General features: G+C 62.1%; 4 protein-coding genes and 1 long non-coding RNA gene across 35 annotated transcripts; 4 read left to right on the forward strand and 1 right to left on the reverse strand.

Moving 5' to 3' along the window:
- Positions 1–507: 507 nt before the first annotated feature.
- TACO1 (translational activator of cytochrome c oxidase I) lies at positions 508–6,114 on the forward strand. The gene is made up of 6 exons (XM_080608918.1): positions 508–652; positions 2,169–2,371; positions 4,073–4,179; positions 4,282–4,418; positions 4,569–4,755; positions 5,812–6,114. The coding sequence occupies exons 2-6, from the start codon at positions 2,173–2,175 to the stop codon at positions 6,010–6,012; spliced, it is 831 nt and encodes a 276-aa protein (XP_080465044.1). The 5' UTR covers positions 508–652; positions 2,169–2,172; the 3' UTR covers positions 6,013–6,114.
- Positions 6,115–6,231: 117 nt separating this feature from the next.
- Positions 6,232–10,647, reverse strand: LOC308186742 (transforming growth factor beta regulator 1-like). Its single transcript, XM_080608915.1, has 2 exons — positions 10,575–10,647; positions 6,232–7,411 (listed from the first exon to the last, which is right to left on the reverse strand). The coding sequence occupies exon 2, from the start codon at positions 7,408–7,410 to the stop codon at positions 6,280–6,282; it is 1,131 nt and encodes a 376-aa protein (XP_080465041.1). The 5' UTR covers position 7,411; positions 10,575–10,647; the 3' UTR covers positions 6,232–6,279.
- On the forward strand, positions 7,426–10,555 carry LOC308186746. 23 transcript variants are annotated; one of them, XR_013944243.1, is made up of 5 exons: positions 7,426–7,600; positions 7,633–7,664; positions 7,715–8,202; positions 8,282–8,609; positions 8,678–10,555. It is a non-coding gene; the product is annotated as an uncharacterized lncRNA (long non-coding RNA). The 23 variants fall into 23 exon arrangements; XR_013944226.1 differs by having other exon boundaries at positions 7,426–8,202; positions 8,678–9,962; positions 10,029–10,555; XR_013944227.1 differs by having other exon boundaries at positions 7,426–8,202; positions 8,678–9,333; positions 9,600–10,555.
- A 40-nt stretch (positions 10,648–10,687) lies between the features above and the next one.
- Positions 10,688–15,742, forward strand: LOC308186741 (uncharacterized protein). 9 transcript variants are annotated; one of them, XR_013944215.1, is made up of 4 exons: positions 10,688–10,875; positions 10,969–11,033; positions 11,744–15,320; positions 15,569–15,742. XR_013944215.1 is itself a non-coding variant. In XM_080608914.1 (3 exons), exons 2-3 carry the CDS (start codon positions 11,003–11,005, stop codon positions 14,182–14,184), a joined length of 2,472 nt encoding a protein of 823 aa, XP_080465040.1. In that variant the 5' UTR covers positions 10,688–10,875; positions 10,969–11,002; the 3' UTR covers positions 14,185–15,742. The 9 variants fall into 9 exon arrangements, 1 of the variants encoding a protein (XP_080465040.1); XR_013944216.1 differs by having other exon boundaries at positions 11,744–15,175; XR_013944217.1 differs by having other exon boundaries at positions 11,744–15,104; positions 15,166–15,742.
- On the forward strand, positions 14,614–15,742 carry LOC308186743 (uncharacterized protein; the record flags this gene model as incomplete). Its single annotated transcript, XM_080608916.1, has 2 exons — positions 14,614–15,023; positions 15,136–15,742. The coding sequence occupies 2 exons, from the start codon at positions 14,614–14,616 to the stop codon at positions 15,734–15,736; spliced, it is 1,011 nt and encodes a 336-aa protein (XP_080465042.1). The 3' UTR covers positions 15,737–15,742.
- Positions 15,743–15,990: the final 248 nt, after the last annotated feature.

The following is a 15,990-nucleotide window of genomic DNA, read 5'->3' on the forward strand; positions in this document are numbered from 1 at the left end:
CCATCGGGCGCCGCGCCGGAAGTGGCGTCAGCGGAAGCGGGAGGTTTTTAGACAGGGGGAGGAGTCCACGTGACGCGGGGGATGCTGGGAGACGAGGGGGCGGGGCCGGGCGTTGCTAGGAGACGGAGGGGTTAGAGGGGAGGGGCCGCGCGTTGCTAGGAGACGGAGGGAGGCGTGGCCATGCGTTGCTGGGGGCGGGGCCAGGCGTTGCTAGGAGACGGAGGGGCGGCCTCAGGGCCTCCCAGGGCTCCCAGTGCCCTCCCAGTAGGCCGCAGGCCCCTCCCAGTCCCACCCAGTCCTTCCCAGTCCCTCCCAGTCCTTCTCAGTCCCTCCCAGTCCCCTCCCAGTCCTTCCCAGTCCCCCCCCAGTCCCCTCCCAGTCCCCTCCCAGTCCCTCCCAGTCCCCCCCCAATCCCTTCCAGTCCCTCCCAGTCCCCCTAATCCCTCCCAGTACCCCCAGTCCCCTCCTATACTGGTCCCAGTGCCTCCCAGTCCCCCCAACACCTCTTCTCCCCTCTCTTCCCCCCCCCGGAAGTGACGCAGAGTGGTGGGCGGGGCTCCGAGCCCAAACCTGACGTCACTTCCGCCCTCCTCCCCCTTTCCCAGCAGCCCTCGCGGCCGGGGGGGGCGGGGCCGGGCCGGCGGCGGACGGGGTGAGAGGGGGGGAGGGGGCGGCCCGGAGGGGAGGGGGAGGGGGTCACGTGGGGGTCGGGGGTCACGCGGGGGTCGGGGAGGTCACGTGGGGGTCGGGGAGGTCACGTGGGTGCACGGGGGGTCACGTGGGTGTGGTGGCATTGGGACACGGGGGGGGCGTAGGGGTGGGGGTGGGGCCATGGGGGTCACGTGGGGGTGGGGTCACGTGGGGGTCGGGGGTCACGTGGGGGTCAGGGGTCACATGGGGTGGGGTCCCCTGGGGACATGGGGACACCGTGGGGGGGTGGCACCTGGGGTGATGGGGGGGTGGCACTGGGATACGGGGTCACGTGGGGGTCAGGGGGTCACGTGGGGGTCAGGGGTCACGTGGGGTGGGGTCACCTGGGGACATGGGGACACCGTGGGGGGTGGCACCAGGTTATGGGGTCACCGTGGGGTGGTGGCACCGGGACCTATGGGTGCTATGGGGTGGTGACACCAAGATATGGGGTCCCCATGGGGTGGTGGCTCCTGGTTATGGGGTCCCCATGGAGTGGTGACACCAGGTTATGGGGTCACCATGGGGTGGTGGCACCAGGTTATGGGGTCCCCATGGAGTGGTGACACCAGGTTATGGGGTCACCATGGGGTGGTGGCACCAGGTTATGGGGTCACCGTGGGGTGGTGGCACTGGGTTATGGGGTCACCATGGGGTGGTGGCACCAGGTTATGGGGTCACCGTGGGGTGGTGGCACTGGGTTATGGGGTCACCATGGGGTGGTGGCACCAAGATATGGGGGTCCCAATGGGGTGGTGACATTGGGATATGGGGTCCCCATGGGGTGGTGGCACCTGGGGTAATAGGTTCTATGGGGTGGTGGCACCAGAACCTATGGGGTCCCCATGGGGTGGTGGCACCGGAACCTATGGGTGCTATGGGGTGGTGACACCAAAATATGGGGGTCACCATGGGGTGGTGACACCAGGTTATGGGGTCACCGTGGGGTGGTGGCACCTGGGGTAATGGGTTCTATGGGGTGGTGGCACCAGGACCTATGGGTCCTATGGGGTGGTGACACCAAGATATGGGGGTCCCCATGGGGTGGTGACATCGGGATATGGGGTCCCCATGGGGTGGTGACACCAGGTTATGGGGTCACCGTGGGGTGGTGGCACCAGGTTATGGGGTCCCCATGGGGTGGTGGCACCAGGTTATGGGGTCCCCATGGGGTGGTGGCACCAGGTTATGGGGTCCCCATGGGGTGGTGGCACCAGGTTATGGGGTCACCATGGGGTGGTGACACCAGGTTATGGGGTCACCGTGGGGTGGTGGCACCGGGTTATGGGGTCACCGTGGGGTGGTGGCACCTGGGGTAATGGGTTCTATGGGGTGGCAACACCAGGACCTATGGCTTTTACGGGGTGCTGGCCCCAAGTTATGGGATCCCCACGGGCCGTAGGCGACCCCAGCCCCCCCGGGAGCCCCCACCTCACCCCGTGCGTGTGTCCCCCGTCCCCTGTCCCCCCCCCCCCCAGCCCCATGGCGTCCCCGGTGGCCCTGTCGCGGTGTCCCCGGGCGTCCCGCTGGCTGTGGGCGCTGCGCCCGGCGGTTGTGGGGCCGCGGCGCGGGGCGGGCCACAACCGCTGGTCCAAGGTGCGCAACGTCAAGGGCCCGCGCGACGCCGCCCGCAGCCGCCTCTTCCAGCGCCTCGGCCTCCTCCTGCGCACGGCCGCACGCGGTGGGTGGATCCCCGGATCCCCTTTTCCCCCGGATCCCCTTTTTCCCGGATCCCCTTTTCCCCTGGATCCCCACCCCCCAGATCCCCTTTTCCCCAGGATCCCCTTTTCCCCAGATCACCACCCCCTGGATCCCCTTTTCCCCGGATCCCCTTTTTCCCCAGATCCCATTTTCCCCTGGATCCCCTTTTCCCCCAGATCCCCTTTTCCCCCGGATCCCCTTTTCCCCCGGATCCCGTTTTCCCCAGGATCCCGTTTTCCCCAGATCCTGTTTTCCCCGGATCCCCACCCCCCCGGATCCCCTTTCCACCTGGATCCCCTTTTCCCCTGGATCCCCTTTTCCCCCGGATCCCCTTTTTCCCTGGATCCCGTTTTCCCCAGATCCCGTTTTCCCCGGATCCCCACCCCCCAGATCCCCTTTCCACCCGGATCCCCTTCTCCCCTGGATCCCCTTTTCCCCCGGATCCCCTTTTTCCCTGGATCCCCTTTTTCCCAAGATCCCCTTTTCCCCGGATCCCCTTTTTCCCAGATCCCGTTTTCCCTGGATCCACAACCCCCTGGATCCCCTTTTCGCCCGGATCCCCTTTTCCCCGGATCCCTTTTCCCCCTGGATCCCCTTTTCCCCAGATCCCCTTTTCCCCTGGATTCCCACCCCCTGGATCCCCTTTTTCCCCTGGATCCCCTTTTTCCCCTGGATCCCCTTTCCCCCGGATCCCTTTTCCCCCGGATCCCCTTTTCCCCCGGATCCCCTTTTCCCCCGGATCCCCTTTTCCCCAGGATCCCTTTTTCCCCAGATCCCGTTTTCCCCGGATCCCTACCCCCCGGATCCCCTTTCCCCCTGGATCCCCTTTTTCTCCGGATCCCCTTTTCCCCTGGTTCCCCATCCCCCAGATCCCCTTTTCCCCCGGATCCCCTTTTTCCCCAGATCCCCTTTTCCCCTGGATTCCCTTTTCCCCTGGATCCCCTTTTTCCCTGGATCCCCATCCCCTGGATCCCCTTTTTCCCCTGGATCCCCTTTCTCCGGATCCCCTTTTCCCCCAGATCCCCTTTTCCCCGGATCCCCTTTTCCCCAGGATCCCCTTTTCCCCAGATCCCCTTTTTCCCCAGATCCCCACCCCCTGGATCCCCTTTTCCCCCAGATCCTCACCCCCTGGATCCCCTTGTTCCCCGGATCCCCTTTCCCCCCGGATCCCCTTTTCCCCCAGATCCCCTTTTCCCCAGGATCCCTTTTTCCCCAGATCCTGTTTTCCCTGGATCCCCACCCCCTGGATCCCCTTTCCCCCTGGATCCCCTTTCCCCCCGGATCCCCTTTTCCCCCGGATCCCTTTCCCCGGATCCCCTTTTCTCCCAGAGCGCCTTTCCCCCGGATCCCCTTTTCCACTGGATCCCCACCCCACAGATCCTCCAGGATCTCCTGATGATCCCTGGGATCCTAAAGACCTCTCCACCCCACAGATCCCCCCCCAGGACCTCCCCACCCCATAGATCCCCCCCAGGATCTCTCCACCCCAAATCCCCCAGGATCTCCCGAGGATCCCGGGGATCCCAAAGACCTCCCCACCCCACAGATCCCCCCCAGGACCTCCCTCCGCCCCACAGATCCCCCCGTAAGGTCCTTTGGGATCTCGGGGCGGGGGGTCTCCCCACCTCCCAGGACCCCACCCCAAATCCCCCCCCCCCCTTCACCCCCTTTCTCCCCACAGAGGGGGGCCCGGACCCGGCGCTCAACGCCCACTTGGCCAACGTGGTGGAGCAGTGCCGGGCCAAGAACATGCCCAAGGCCTCCATCGAGGCCGCCATCCGCGGCGCGGTAGGTCCCGGCGGGGGATTTTGGGGCCCCGTCGCCCCACAACTTGTAGGGCAGACCCCCCCCAACCCCGTCGTCCTCCCCCCCTCCCCCCCCCCGTCCAAGGAGAGAGCGGCGGCGGCGGCGACGCGGGTCGTCTACGAAGCCCGAGGCGCCGGCGGGTGGGCGCTGCTCCTGGAGGTCCTCACCGACAACCCGCGGCGGAGCCAGCACGAGATCCGCCTCCTCCTCGCCCGCAACGGGTTCGTGGCCCCTCGGGGGGGCGCCGAGGCCGGGACGTGGAGGCCCCGCGCCCGTCGGGTTTCGAGGCTGAGCCTCGATTTTTTATTTATTTTTATTTTTATTTATTTATTTATTTTCATTTTTTGTTTTTTTTTTTTTTTTTCCACCAGGGCCGCCATGGCCGACGGTGCCCGGCACGGCTTCGAGGAGAAGGGGGTGGTGCGCGTGGCCCCCCGGGACCTGCGGGGGAGCCCCGTCTCGCTGGAGGCCGCCCTGGAGGCCGCGGTGGAGGCCGGAGCTCAGGACGTTTGCCGGGAGGAGGAGGAGGAGGAGGAGGAAGAGGAAGAGGCGCTGAAGGTGGGGGAGGGGGCAGCGAGGCGGGGGGGGGCCGGGATCGGATGGTTTGGGTGGGGCGGGAGGTGGTGCCCTCGGTTCTCCGTCCTTGATTACAATTGGGCAACCCTTGGCCACCCCCAATGACCATTGGCCAAGCCTTGACCATCCCCAATATCCATTGGCCAACCCTTGACCTTCTACAACCCCCCATTGGCCAACCCTTGGCCATCCCCAACCACCCTTGGCCAACCCTTGACCATTCCCAATGACCATTGGCCGTCCCTTGACCATCCCCAACGACAGTTGGCCAACCCTTGACCATTCCCAATGACCATTGGCCAACCCTTGACCATTCCCAATGACCATTGGCCGTCCCTTGACCATCCCCAACCACCCTTGGCCAACCCTTGACCATTCCCAATGACCATTGGCCAACCCTTGACCATCTCCAATGACCATTGGCCGTCCCTTGACCATCCCCAACCACCCTTGGCCAACCCTTGACCATCTCCAATGACCATTGGTCAACCCTTGATCTTCTACAACCCCCGTTGGCCATCCCCAATGACCATTGGCCAACCCTTGACCATCCCCAATCTCCCTTGACCATCCCCAATGACCATTGGCCGTCCCTTGACCATCCCCAACGACAGTTGGCCAACCCTTGACCATCCCCAACCACCCTTGGCCAACCCTTGACCATCCCCAACCACCCTTGACCATCCCCAATGACCGTTGGCCAACCCTTGACCATCCCCAACGACCGTTGGCCAACCCTTGACCATCCCCAACGACCATTGGCCAAGCCTTGACCATCCCCAACGACCATTGGCCAACCCTTGACCATCCCCAGTCACCCTTGACCATTCCCAATGACCATTGGCCGTCCCTTGACCATCCCCAATGACCACTGGCCAGTCCTTGACCTTCTACAACCATCCTTGGCCAACCTTTGACCATCCCCAACGACAGTTGGCCAACCCTTGACCATCCCCAACCACCCTTGACCATCCCCAATGACCGTTGGCCGTCCCCCGACCACCCCCAACCCCCATTGGCTGCCCCCCCCCCCCGCAGTTCATCTGCGAGACCTCGTCCCTGCGGGCCGTGCGGGAGCGCCTGGAGGCCTCGGGGCTGCGCCCGCTCTCGGCCACCATCGAGTACCTGCCCCGGGACCGCGTGGCGCTGCCGGAGGGGACGCGGGAGGAGGCCGAGCGCCTCCTCCAGGCCCTCGGGGACTACCCCGACGTCGTCAACATCTACCACAACATCCAATAGGAAACCGGGGGGGGGCAGGGGGGTGTGGCCCTGGAATTTGGGGTCACCTCCCCCCCCCCCCCCATGTTGTTGGTGACAATAAAAGCCTTTTTTTCGAGCGTGGCTCCGCCCCCACGGGTATTAATTTCACCCCACGGTCGACCGCCGCCCGTGGGGAAGCCGGGGTCCCCCACCCCGAAAGGAACCCCAATATTTGGGCCCCAAAAAACACGGCGGCAGCGGAGGGCGGGGTCGTTTATTTAAGGGGGGGGGGGAACCCCACCGGGGTCAGTCGTCGGATCCCGTGGGGCTGCCGAGGAAGATGTCGCCGTAGGGGAAAGCCTGGGCGGCCCCGTCCTCCTCCTCCTCCTCTTCGTCATCCTCGTCGTCGTCCTCGTCGTCGTCGTCCTCCTCGTCGTCCTCCTCCTCCTCGGGGTGGATGAAGGCCCCGGCCTCCCCCTGGAGGTGCCGCCGGACGACGGGGTGGGTGAGGCCGAAGAAGTCATCGCCGGCCCCGGGGACGTGCGGAGGCCCCCGGGGCCTCCCGCCGGCCTCCTCCAAGGCCTGGAGGAGGCGAGCGTGGCAAACGTCCGGCGTGGGGCCCCCCAGCACCCTTCCGGGCTCGTCCTCGGCCACGATCTCGCAGCGGGGTCCGGCGACGATCCGGCAGGTGTAGAGGCAGCGCCGAGCCGGCCTCCGGAGGCTGGCGAAGAGCCGCGTGCTCCGGTAGCCCGGCGGCAAGATGGCCGCCGCCCCCGCCCCGACGACGCCCAAGCTGTGCACCGTCAACGGGCCGAGAGTCAAGGGCAACGCCGGCGGCCCGCCGCGCCGGCGCGGCGACGTGCTCAGGATGGCCGCCGGCGGCCCCGCGAGGTTGGCGGCCTCTTCGGGCGGCCTCAAGATGGCCGCCGGCAACGCCGCCGCCGCCGCTTTGGAGGCTCCCCGGGGACCGTTGGGCCTCGTGGGGTCCCTCGGGTCGTCGAGCGGAGCGTCGCGCGAGCCTGCCGCCCTCGACCCGTCCCTGGAGGCCGCCGGCCTCGCGTCCTCCCTCGACCCCGCCGGCCTCGACTCATCCCTCGGCCCCGCCGGCCTCAACCCGTTCCTCCCTCCCCCCGGCCTCCCCTCCGCCCCCTTCGCCCCGTCCCTCGCCACCCTCCCCCCGTCCCCCCGGCCTCCCCTCCTCGCCCGGCGCCCGGCCTCGCCGCCGGCCTCCTCGCCGCCGGCCAAGGCCCGGAGTTGGAGGAGGCGGGTGAGGAGGAAGCGGCGCTCGTCGCGCGCCCGCAGGCACTTGGCCTCCAGCCTCGCCACCTCGTCGCACAGCGCCCCGTTCTCGAAGACCAGCGCCCGCGCCGCCCGCCGCAGCCGGCTGTACTTGAGGCGGTAGCGCTCGGCCGGCCGCGCCCGCGGGGCCTTCGGCATCCTGGGGGGGGGGGGGGAATCGGGAAGGGGTTAATTAGGCCACTAATTAATCGATGGGATCATCGCAGGGGGGGGGGGGGGCGAAGGGCTGGGGGCGCGGCGGGGGAGGGCGCGGCGCTGGGTGGGGTTGCAGCGGGTTGGAGGAGAAGTTGCAAGAGGTTGCGGTGGGTTGGAGGAGTCGTTGCAAGGGGTTACAGTGAGTTGTAGGAGTAGTTGCAAGAGGTTACAATGGGTTGGAGGAGTAGTTGCAAGAGGTTGCAAAGGTAAATGTGGTTGCGAGGGGTTGTAGGAATAGTTGCAAGAGGCTACAATGGGTTGGAGGAGTAGTTGCAACGGGTTACAAGGGTAAATGTGGTTGCGATGGGTTGGAGGAGAAGTTGCAAGGGGTTGCGATGGGTTGTAGGAGTAGTTGCAAGAGGTTACAATGGGTTGAAGGAGTAGTCGCAACGGGTTGCAAGAGTAAATGTGGTTGCGATGGGTTGTAGGAGTAGTTGCAAGAGGTTACAATGGGTTGTAGGAGTAGTTGCAAGAGGTTACAATGGGTTGGAGGAGTCGTTGCAACGGGTTACAAGGGTAAATGTGGTTGCGAGGGGTTGTAGGAATAGTTGCAAGAGGCTACAATGGGTTGTAGGAGTAGTTGCAACGGGTTACAAGGGTAAATGTGGTTGCGATGGGTTGGAGGAGAAGTTGCAAGGGGTTGCGATGGGTTGTAGGAGTAGTTGCAAGAGGTTACAATGGGTTGTAGGAGTAGTTGCAAAAGGTTACAATGGGTTGTAGGAGTAGTTGCAAGAGGTTACAATGGGTTGGAGTAGTTGCAAGAGATTGCAAGGGGAAATGTGGTTGCGAGGGGTTGTAGGATTAATTGCAAGAGATTGCAATGGTAAATGAGGTTGTGATGGGTTGTAGGAGTAGTTGCAAGAGGTTACAATGGGTTGTAGGAGCAGTTGCAATGGGTTGCAAGGGTAAATGTGGTTGCGATGGGTTGTAGGAGTAGTTGCAAGAGGTTACAATGGGTTGGAGGAGTAGTTGCAAGAGGTTACAATGGGTTGGAGGAGTAGTTGCAAGAGGTTGCAAGGGGAAATGTGGTTGCGAGGGGTTGTAGGATTAATTGCAAGAGGTTGCAATGGTAAATGAGGTTACAATGGGTTGTAGGAGCAGTTGCAAGAGGTTACAATGGGTTGTAGGAGGAGTTGCAACGGGTTGCAAGGATAAATGTGGTTTCGATGGGTTGTAGGACTAATTGCAAGAGGTTACAAAGGTAAATGAGGTTGCAATGGGTTGTAGGAGTAATTGCAATGGGTTGCAAAGCTAAGTGTGGTTGCAATGGGTTGTAGGATTAATTGCAAGAGGTTGCAAGGGTAAATGAGGTTACAGTGGGTTGTAGGAGTAGTTGCAAGAGGTTGCAAGGCTACGCGTGGTTGCAACGGGTTGCAGGAGTAATCACAATTAGTGCAAAGGACTGTAATTAATGCAATGAGCTGCTCTCGATGTGATGACTCCCAATTAGTGCGAGGAATTGCAATTAACGCAACGAATTGTAACGAATGCAATGCATTGTAATTAATGCAATGCGTTGTAATTAATGCAACTAATTGTAATTAATGCAACTAATTGTAATTAATGCAACTAATTGTAATTAATGCAACGAATTGCAATTAGTGCAACGAATTGCAATTAGTGCAACGAGCAGCATTGCTTCCAGGCAGTGCAATTAATTACAATCAGTGCAAGGGCTTGCAATTAGTGCAAGGCTTTGCAATTAGCACACTGCTTTGCAAACCGTGCAAGCCTTGCAATTAATGCAACCCTTTGCAATTAATGAAACCCTTTGCAAACCGTGCAAGGCTTTGCAATTAGTGCAAGGCTTTGCAATCATTCGTGCAATGCTTTGCAATTAGTGCAAGGCCTTGCAATTAGCACTCTGTGTTGCAATTAGTGCAAGGCCTTGCAATTAATGCAACCCTTTGGAATTAGTGCAACCCTTTGCAAGCCGTGCAACGCTTTGCAATTAGTGCAAGCCTTTGCAATTAGTGTAAGGCTTTGCAATTAGCACGCTGCTTTGCAATTAGTGCAAGGCCTTGCAATTAATGCAACCCTTTGCAATTAATGCAACCCTTTGCAAACGATGCAATGCTTTGCAATTAGTGCAAGGCCTTGCAATCAGTGCAACCCTTTGCAAATCGTGCAAGGCTTAGCAATTAGTGCAAGGCCTTGCAATTAGTGCAAAGCTTTGCAATTAGCACACTGCTTTGCAGTTAGTGCAAGCCCTTCAATTAATGCAACCCTTTGCAATTAGCGCAACCCTTTGCAAAGTGTGCAAGTCTTTGCAATTAGCACAAGGCCTTGCAATTAATGCAACCCTTTGCAAGTAATGCAAGGCTTTGCAAACCGTGCAAGGCTTTGCAATTAGCAGAACGCTTTGCAATTATTCTTGCAATGCTTTGCAATTAGTGCAATGCCTTTTAATTAGCACACTGCATTGCAATTAGTGCAAGGCCTTGCAATTAATGCAACCCATTGCAATTAGTGCAACCCTTTGCAAACCATGCAAGGCTTTGCAATTAGCACAATGCCTTGCAATTAATGCAAGTAGTGCAAGGCTTTGCAAACTGTGCAAGGCTTTGCAATTAGCAGAACGCTTTGCAATTATTCGTGCAATGCTTTGCAATTAATGCAACGCCTTGCAATTAGCACAGTGCTTTGCAATTAGTGCAAGGCCTTGCAATTAGTGCAAGGCTTTGCAATTAGCAGAGCGCTTTGCAACCCTTTGTGCAATGCTTTGCAACTAGTGCAATGCTGCGCAATTAGCGCAGGGCTTTGCAATTAGTGCAAGGCCTTGCAATTAATGCAACCCTTTGCAATTAGTGCAAGCCTTTGCAATTAGTGCAAGCCTTTGCAATTAGTGCAACCCTTTGCAATTAGTGCAAGCCTTTGCAATTAGTGCAAGCCTTTGCAATTAGTGCAACCCTTTGCAATTAGCGCAACCCTTTGCAAACCGTGCAGGCGTTGCAATTAACGCAGCGCCTTGCAATGAAGGCAACCTGTTGCAATTAGCGCGAGGCCTTTTAATTAGCGCAAGGCCTCGCAATTAGCCGTGCACCACCCCCGCGACCCCCCCCCCTTCCCCCTCCCCCGCCCCTTGCCCCCCCCCTCCCCGCACTCACCCGGCGCCGGGAGGAGGAGGAGGAGGAGGAGGAAGAGGAAGTGTGGGGGAGGGGCCAGGAAGCGGAAGAGGAGGGGTGGGGGCGGGGCGGGAGGAGGGGGAGGGGGGGAGGAGGAAGGCCGCCGAGGGGCGGGGGGGGGGGGAGGGGGGGTGCGCCCCGAAAGGCGGCGGGCGGTGACGTCACGCGGCGGGGCGACCTCTGACCTCTCCCCTCCCCCACCCCCCGGGGCCCCTCCCCCTCGTGACCTTTGACCTCCCCGGTGGCGGGGGTGGGGGAGGGGCGGCGGACGAGGACAATGGAGGTGAGCCGGGGGGCGCCGAGAAGGGGGGAGGGGGGGGGGCTGACGGTGACGTCATCCCCCCCCTCGTGACGTCATGTCCCCCCCCCCATCCAGGTTGGGTCCCCTCCGGTCCCCAAGGACGGCGGCGATGACGGCGGCGATGACGGCGTGGCCACCAGGTGGGGGAGGGGACGGGGGGCGTTGGGGGGGGGGAGGGGCACTAAAACGGGTGGGGGGGGGGACATGGGGACAGGGGGACACGGCCTTGGTGTCCCCAGGGTGACGTCGCCGCGGCCCGCGGCCTCCCTTGCCCCAAAACCGACGTCCCCTCGACGATGTCCCCAAGTTGATGTCCCCCAACGTCACCTCCCCCCACCCCATAACGCCCCTCGCCCCAAGACCGACGTCCCCAAAATGATGTCCCCAAATTGAGGTCCCCCCCACCCCGTGACCTCCCTTACCCCAAAACCGACGTCCCCTCGATGACGTCCCCAAGTTGACGTCCCCCAACGTCACCTCCCCCCGCACCCCAGAACCTCCCTAACCCCAAGACCGATGTCCCCAAGACCGATGTCCCCGAGATGATGTCCCCAAGTTGACATCCCCATGTCCCATGGCCTCCCTTACCCCAAAACCGATGACCCCAAGACCAACGTCCCCATGATGCCCCCCCCAACTTGACGTCCCCCAGCGTCACCTCCCCCCCACCCCATAACCTCCCTCGCCCCAAGACCGACGTCCCCGACATGACGTCCCCAAGTCCGACGTCCCCGAGATGATGTCCCCAAGTTGTCCTCCCCCCACCCCACAACCTCCCTCCCCCCCCAAAAGCGCCCCCTCCCCCCACTGGGTGTCCCCCCACCCAACCCCCTCCTCCTCCACTCCACAGCTCCCCACCGCCGCTCGGCGCCCCACAGCCGAGGCCGCCCCCTCCCCTTGCCGAAGAGGACGGGGAGGAGGAGGAGGAAGACGAGGGCGAGGAGGAGGCCGAAGGCAGCGGTGAAGACCTCCCCCCCCCGCCCCTACCGCTGCGGCGAGTGCGGCAAGGCCTTCGCCCAGAGCTCCAACCTCCTGAAGCACCGGCGGGTGCACACGGGCGAGCGGCCCTACCGCTGCGGCGAGTGCGGCAAGGCCTTCGGCTGGAGCTCCTCCCTCCTGGAGCACCGCAAAGGCCACGCCGGCGCCAAGCCCCACGCCTGCGGCGAGTGCGGCAAGGCCTTCAGCCGCGGCTCCACCCTCCTGGAGCACCAACGCACCCACACCGGCGAGAAACCCTACCGATGCGGGCAGTGCGGCGCCCGCTTCAGCCAGAGCTCCACCCTGGTCCACCACCGGCGCACCCACACCGGCGAGCGGCCCTACGGCTGCCCCGAGTGCGGGAGGGCCTTCGGGCGCAAGTCCACCTTGGCCACCCACCAGCGGACCCACACCGGCGAGCGGCCCTACGGGTGCGGCGAGTGCGGGCGCCGCTTCGCCGTCAGCTCCGACTTGGCCAAGCACCGGCGGGCCCGCGGCGGGCAGCGGTGCCGGGATTGCGGGCGGCAGTTCTGCCGGGCCTCGGCGTTGGCGGCGCACCGGGAGAAGGATCACGGCGGGGGTGAGGGGGGTGGGGGCGGTGGGGAGCCTCGGGGCGGCGGGGAGCGGTGCGGTGGTGGGGAACCTCGTGGTGGTGGTGAACCTCGTGGTGGTGGTGAACCTCATGGTGAACCTCATGGTGGTGGTGAACCTCGTGGTGAACCTCACGGTCATGGTGAACCTCACGGTCATGGGGAACGTCGTGGTGGACCTCATGGTCATGGGGAACCTCGTGGTGATGGTGAACCTCATGGTCATGGGGAACGTCATGGTGGACCTCATGGTCATGGGGAACCTCGTGGTCATGGTGGACCTCATGGTCATGGTGAACCTCATGGTGATGGTGAACCTCATGGTCATGGGGAACATCATGGTGGACCTCATGGTCATGGGGAACCTCGTGGTGATGGGGAGCCTCATGGTCAGTGTCATGGCGACGGAGAACCTCGTGGTGGTGGTGAACCTCGTGGTGAACCTCATGGTCACGGCGAACCTCATGGTGATGGTGAACCTCGTGGTGAACCTCATGGTCACGGTGAACCTCATGGTGAACCTCGTGGTGATGATGAACCTCACAGTGGTGGCGAAGGCCATGGCGATGGTGACCGTCATGGCGGCGGTGGCTGTCACGGTGACGGCGCCCTTCGTGGCGGTGCCAAGCCTCCTGGTGATGCCAAAACTCATGGTGACACCAAAACTCAAGTTGACACCAGACCCTGGGGTGACGCCAAACCCTGCGGTGACGCCAAACCCTGCGGTGACACCAAACCCCGTGGTGACACCGAACCCCGTGGTGACACCGAACCTGGTGACGCCGACCCTCCCGGCGCCGCCGCCGAGAGGCCGCACCGCTGCGAAGAGTGCGGCCAAGCCTTCCGCCACGCCGCCACCCTGCTCCTCCACCGGCAGACCCACGCCGGCTCCTTCTCCTGCCCCCTCTGCCCCGAGCGCTTCGAGGGCAGCGCCCAACTGGCCCGGCACCGGCGCCGGCGGCACGGCGCGGCGGCCAAACCCTACCGCTGCGAGGCCTGCGGCAAGTCCTACGCCCAACCGGCCGGCTTGCGGCACCACCAGCCCGAGCAACCCTTGGGTTGTCCCCACTGCGGCGCCTCCTTCTTCTGGAGCTGCCGGCTGGCCCGGCACCTCCGCGCCTGCCGCCCGCCCGCCAAACCCTACAAGTGCCCCGAGTGTGGCAAAGCCTTCGGGCAGAGCTCCAAGCTCCTCCGCCACCAGGTGACCCACACCGGCGAGAAGCCCTACAAGTGCCCCGAGTGCGGCAAGATCTTCAGCCAGAGCTCCAACCTGGCCGAGCACCGGCGGACCCACGGCGCCGCCCGGCGCCACTTCTGCCCGCTCTGCGGCAAGGGCTTCGCCCTCGGGTCCTACCTGGCCAAGCACCGGCTGACCCACACCGGCGAGCGGCCCTACCGCTGCACCGAGTGCGGCAAGAGCTTCCGGCAGAGCTCCAACCTCATCCAGCACCAGCGCACCCACACCGGTGAGCGGCCCTACACCTGCGGGCTCTGCGGCAAGAGCTTCTGCCAAAACTCCCACCTGGCCAAGCACCGGCGCACCCACACCGGCGAGCGGCCCTACCGCTGCGGCGACTGCGGCAAGAGCTTCCGGCAGAGCGCCAACCTCCTGGAGCACCGGCACACCCACACCGGCGAGCGGCCCTACCTCTGCGGCCAGTGCGGGAAGACCTTCGGGTGGAGCTCGGCCTTCAGCAAGCACCAGCGCACCCACCTGGCGTGAGGACGGCGCCCGAACCGGCGCGGGACGGGGCCCTCGGCGTGGCCGAGGCCGTGGTTTCGGCCTGGGGAAACATCTCAAGAAGTTCCGGGTCCGTTATGATGGCCCAAAGCCATGGTTTCGCCTTGAAGAACCATCTCAAGAACTTCAAGGTGGCCCAAAGCCGTGGTTTCGTCTCGGAGAACCATCTCAAGAACTTTGAGGTTCATCAGGGTGGCCCAAAGCCATGGTTTTGTCTACGTTATGGTGGCCCAAAGTCATGGTTTAGTCTTGAAGAATCATCTCAAGACCTTCCAGGTCCATTATGGTGGCCCAAAGCCATGGTTTCGCCTTGAAGAACCATCTAATGATCTTCAAGGTGGCCCAGAGCCACGGTTTCGTCTTGGAGAACCATCTCAAGAACTTCAAGGTCCACCATGGTAGCCCAAAGTCATGGTTTTGTCTACGTTATGGTGGCCCAAAGCCATGGTTTCGTCTTGGAGAACCATCTCAAGACCTTCAAGGTGGCCCAAAGCCGTGGTTTCATCTTGTAGAACCATCTCAAGAACTTCCAGGTCCATCACGGTGGCCCAAAGTCATGGTTTCATCTTGGAGAACCATCTCAAGACCTTCAAGGTGGCCCAAAGCCATGATTTCCTCTTGGAGAAACATCTCAAGAACTTCCAGGTCCATCACGGTGGCCCAAAGCCGTGGTTTTGTCTTGGAGAACCATCTCAAGAACTTCGAGGTCCATCAAGGTGGCCCAAGGACATGGTTTCGTCTACATTATGGTGGCCCAAAGCCATGGTTTCCTCTTGGAGAACCATCTCAAGACCTTCAAGGTGGCCCAAAGCCGTGGTTTCGTCTTGGAGAACCATCTCAAGACCTTCAAGGTGGCCCAAAGCCATGATTTCCTCTTGGAGAAACATCTCAAGAACTTCCAGGTCCATCACGGTGGCCCAAAGCCGTGGTTTTGTCTTGGAGAACCATCTCAAGAACTTCGAGGTCCATCAAGGTGGCCCAAGGACATGGTTTCGTCTACATTATGGTGGCCCAAAGCCATGGTTTCCTCTTGGAGAACCATCTCAAGACCTTCAAGGTGGCCCAAAGCCGTGGTTTCGCCTTGAAGAACCATCTCACAATCTTCAAGGAGGCCCAAAGTCATGGTTTCGTCTTGGAGAACGATCTCAAGGTCCATCAAGGTGGCCCAAAGCCATGGCTTCATCTTGGAGAAACATCTCAAGAACTTCCAGGTCCATCACGGTGGCCCAAAGTCCTGGTTTCGTCTCGTAGAACCATCTCAAGAGCTTCAAGGTCCATCAAGGTGGCCCAAGGCCATGGTTTCATCTCCGTTATGGTGGCCCAAAGCCATGGTTTCGTCTTGGAGAACCATCTCAAGACCTTCAAGGTGGCCCAAAGCCATGGCTTTGTCTTGGAGAACCCCGTGTCCCCGTCCCATCCCCATGTCCCCAAGACCCCATATCCCGGTGTCCCCATGTCCCCCAAGACCCCCCTGTCCCCCTTGTCCCCGTGTCCCCCTGTCCCCCGTCCCCACCACCCCAATAAATCCTGGTGAACGCTGCTGCTCTGGGCCATACTGGGAGCACTGGGAGGGATTTTTGGGGGTGCTGGGAGCACTGGGAGGTGTTGGAGGGGCACTGGGAGCACTGGGAGGGAGGTTCGGGGGGTGATGGGAGGACTGGGGGTAGCTTGGGGGTTACTGGGGGGGGAACTGGGAGCACTGGGAGGGGGTTTGGGGAACACTGGGGGATAGTGGGAGGGATTTGGGGGGGTACTGGGAGGTATTGGAGGGATAGTGGGAGCACTGGG

The sequence above is a fragment of the Anser brachyrhynchus genome (assembly GCF_964034855.1).
Source record: "Anser brachyrhynchus genome assembly, contig: SCAFFOLD_363, whole genome shotgun sequence".
Taxonomy (NCBI): Eukaryota; Metazoa; Chordata; class Aves; order Anseriformes; family Anatidae; genus Anser; species Anser brachyrhynchus.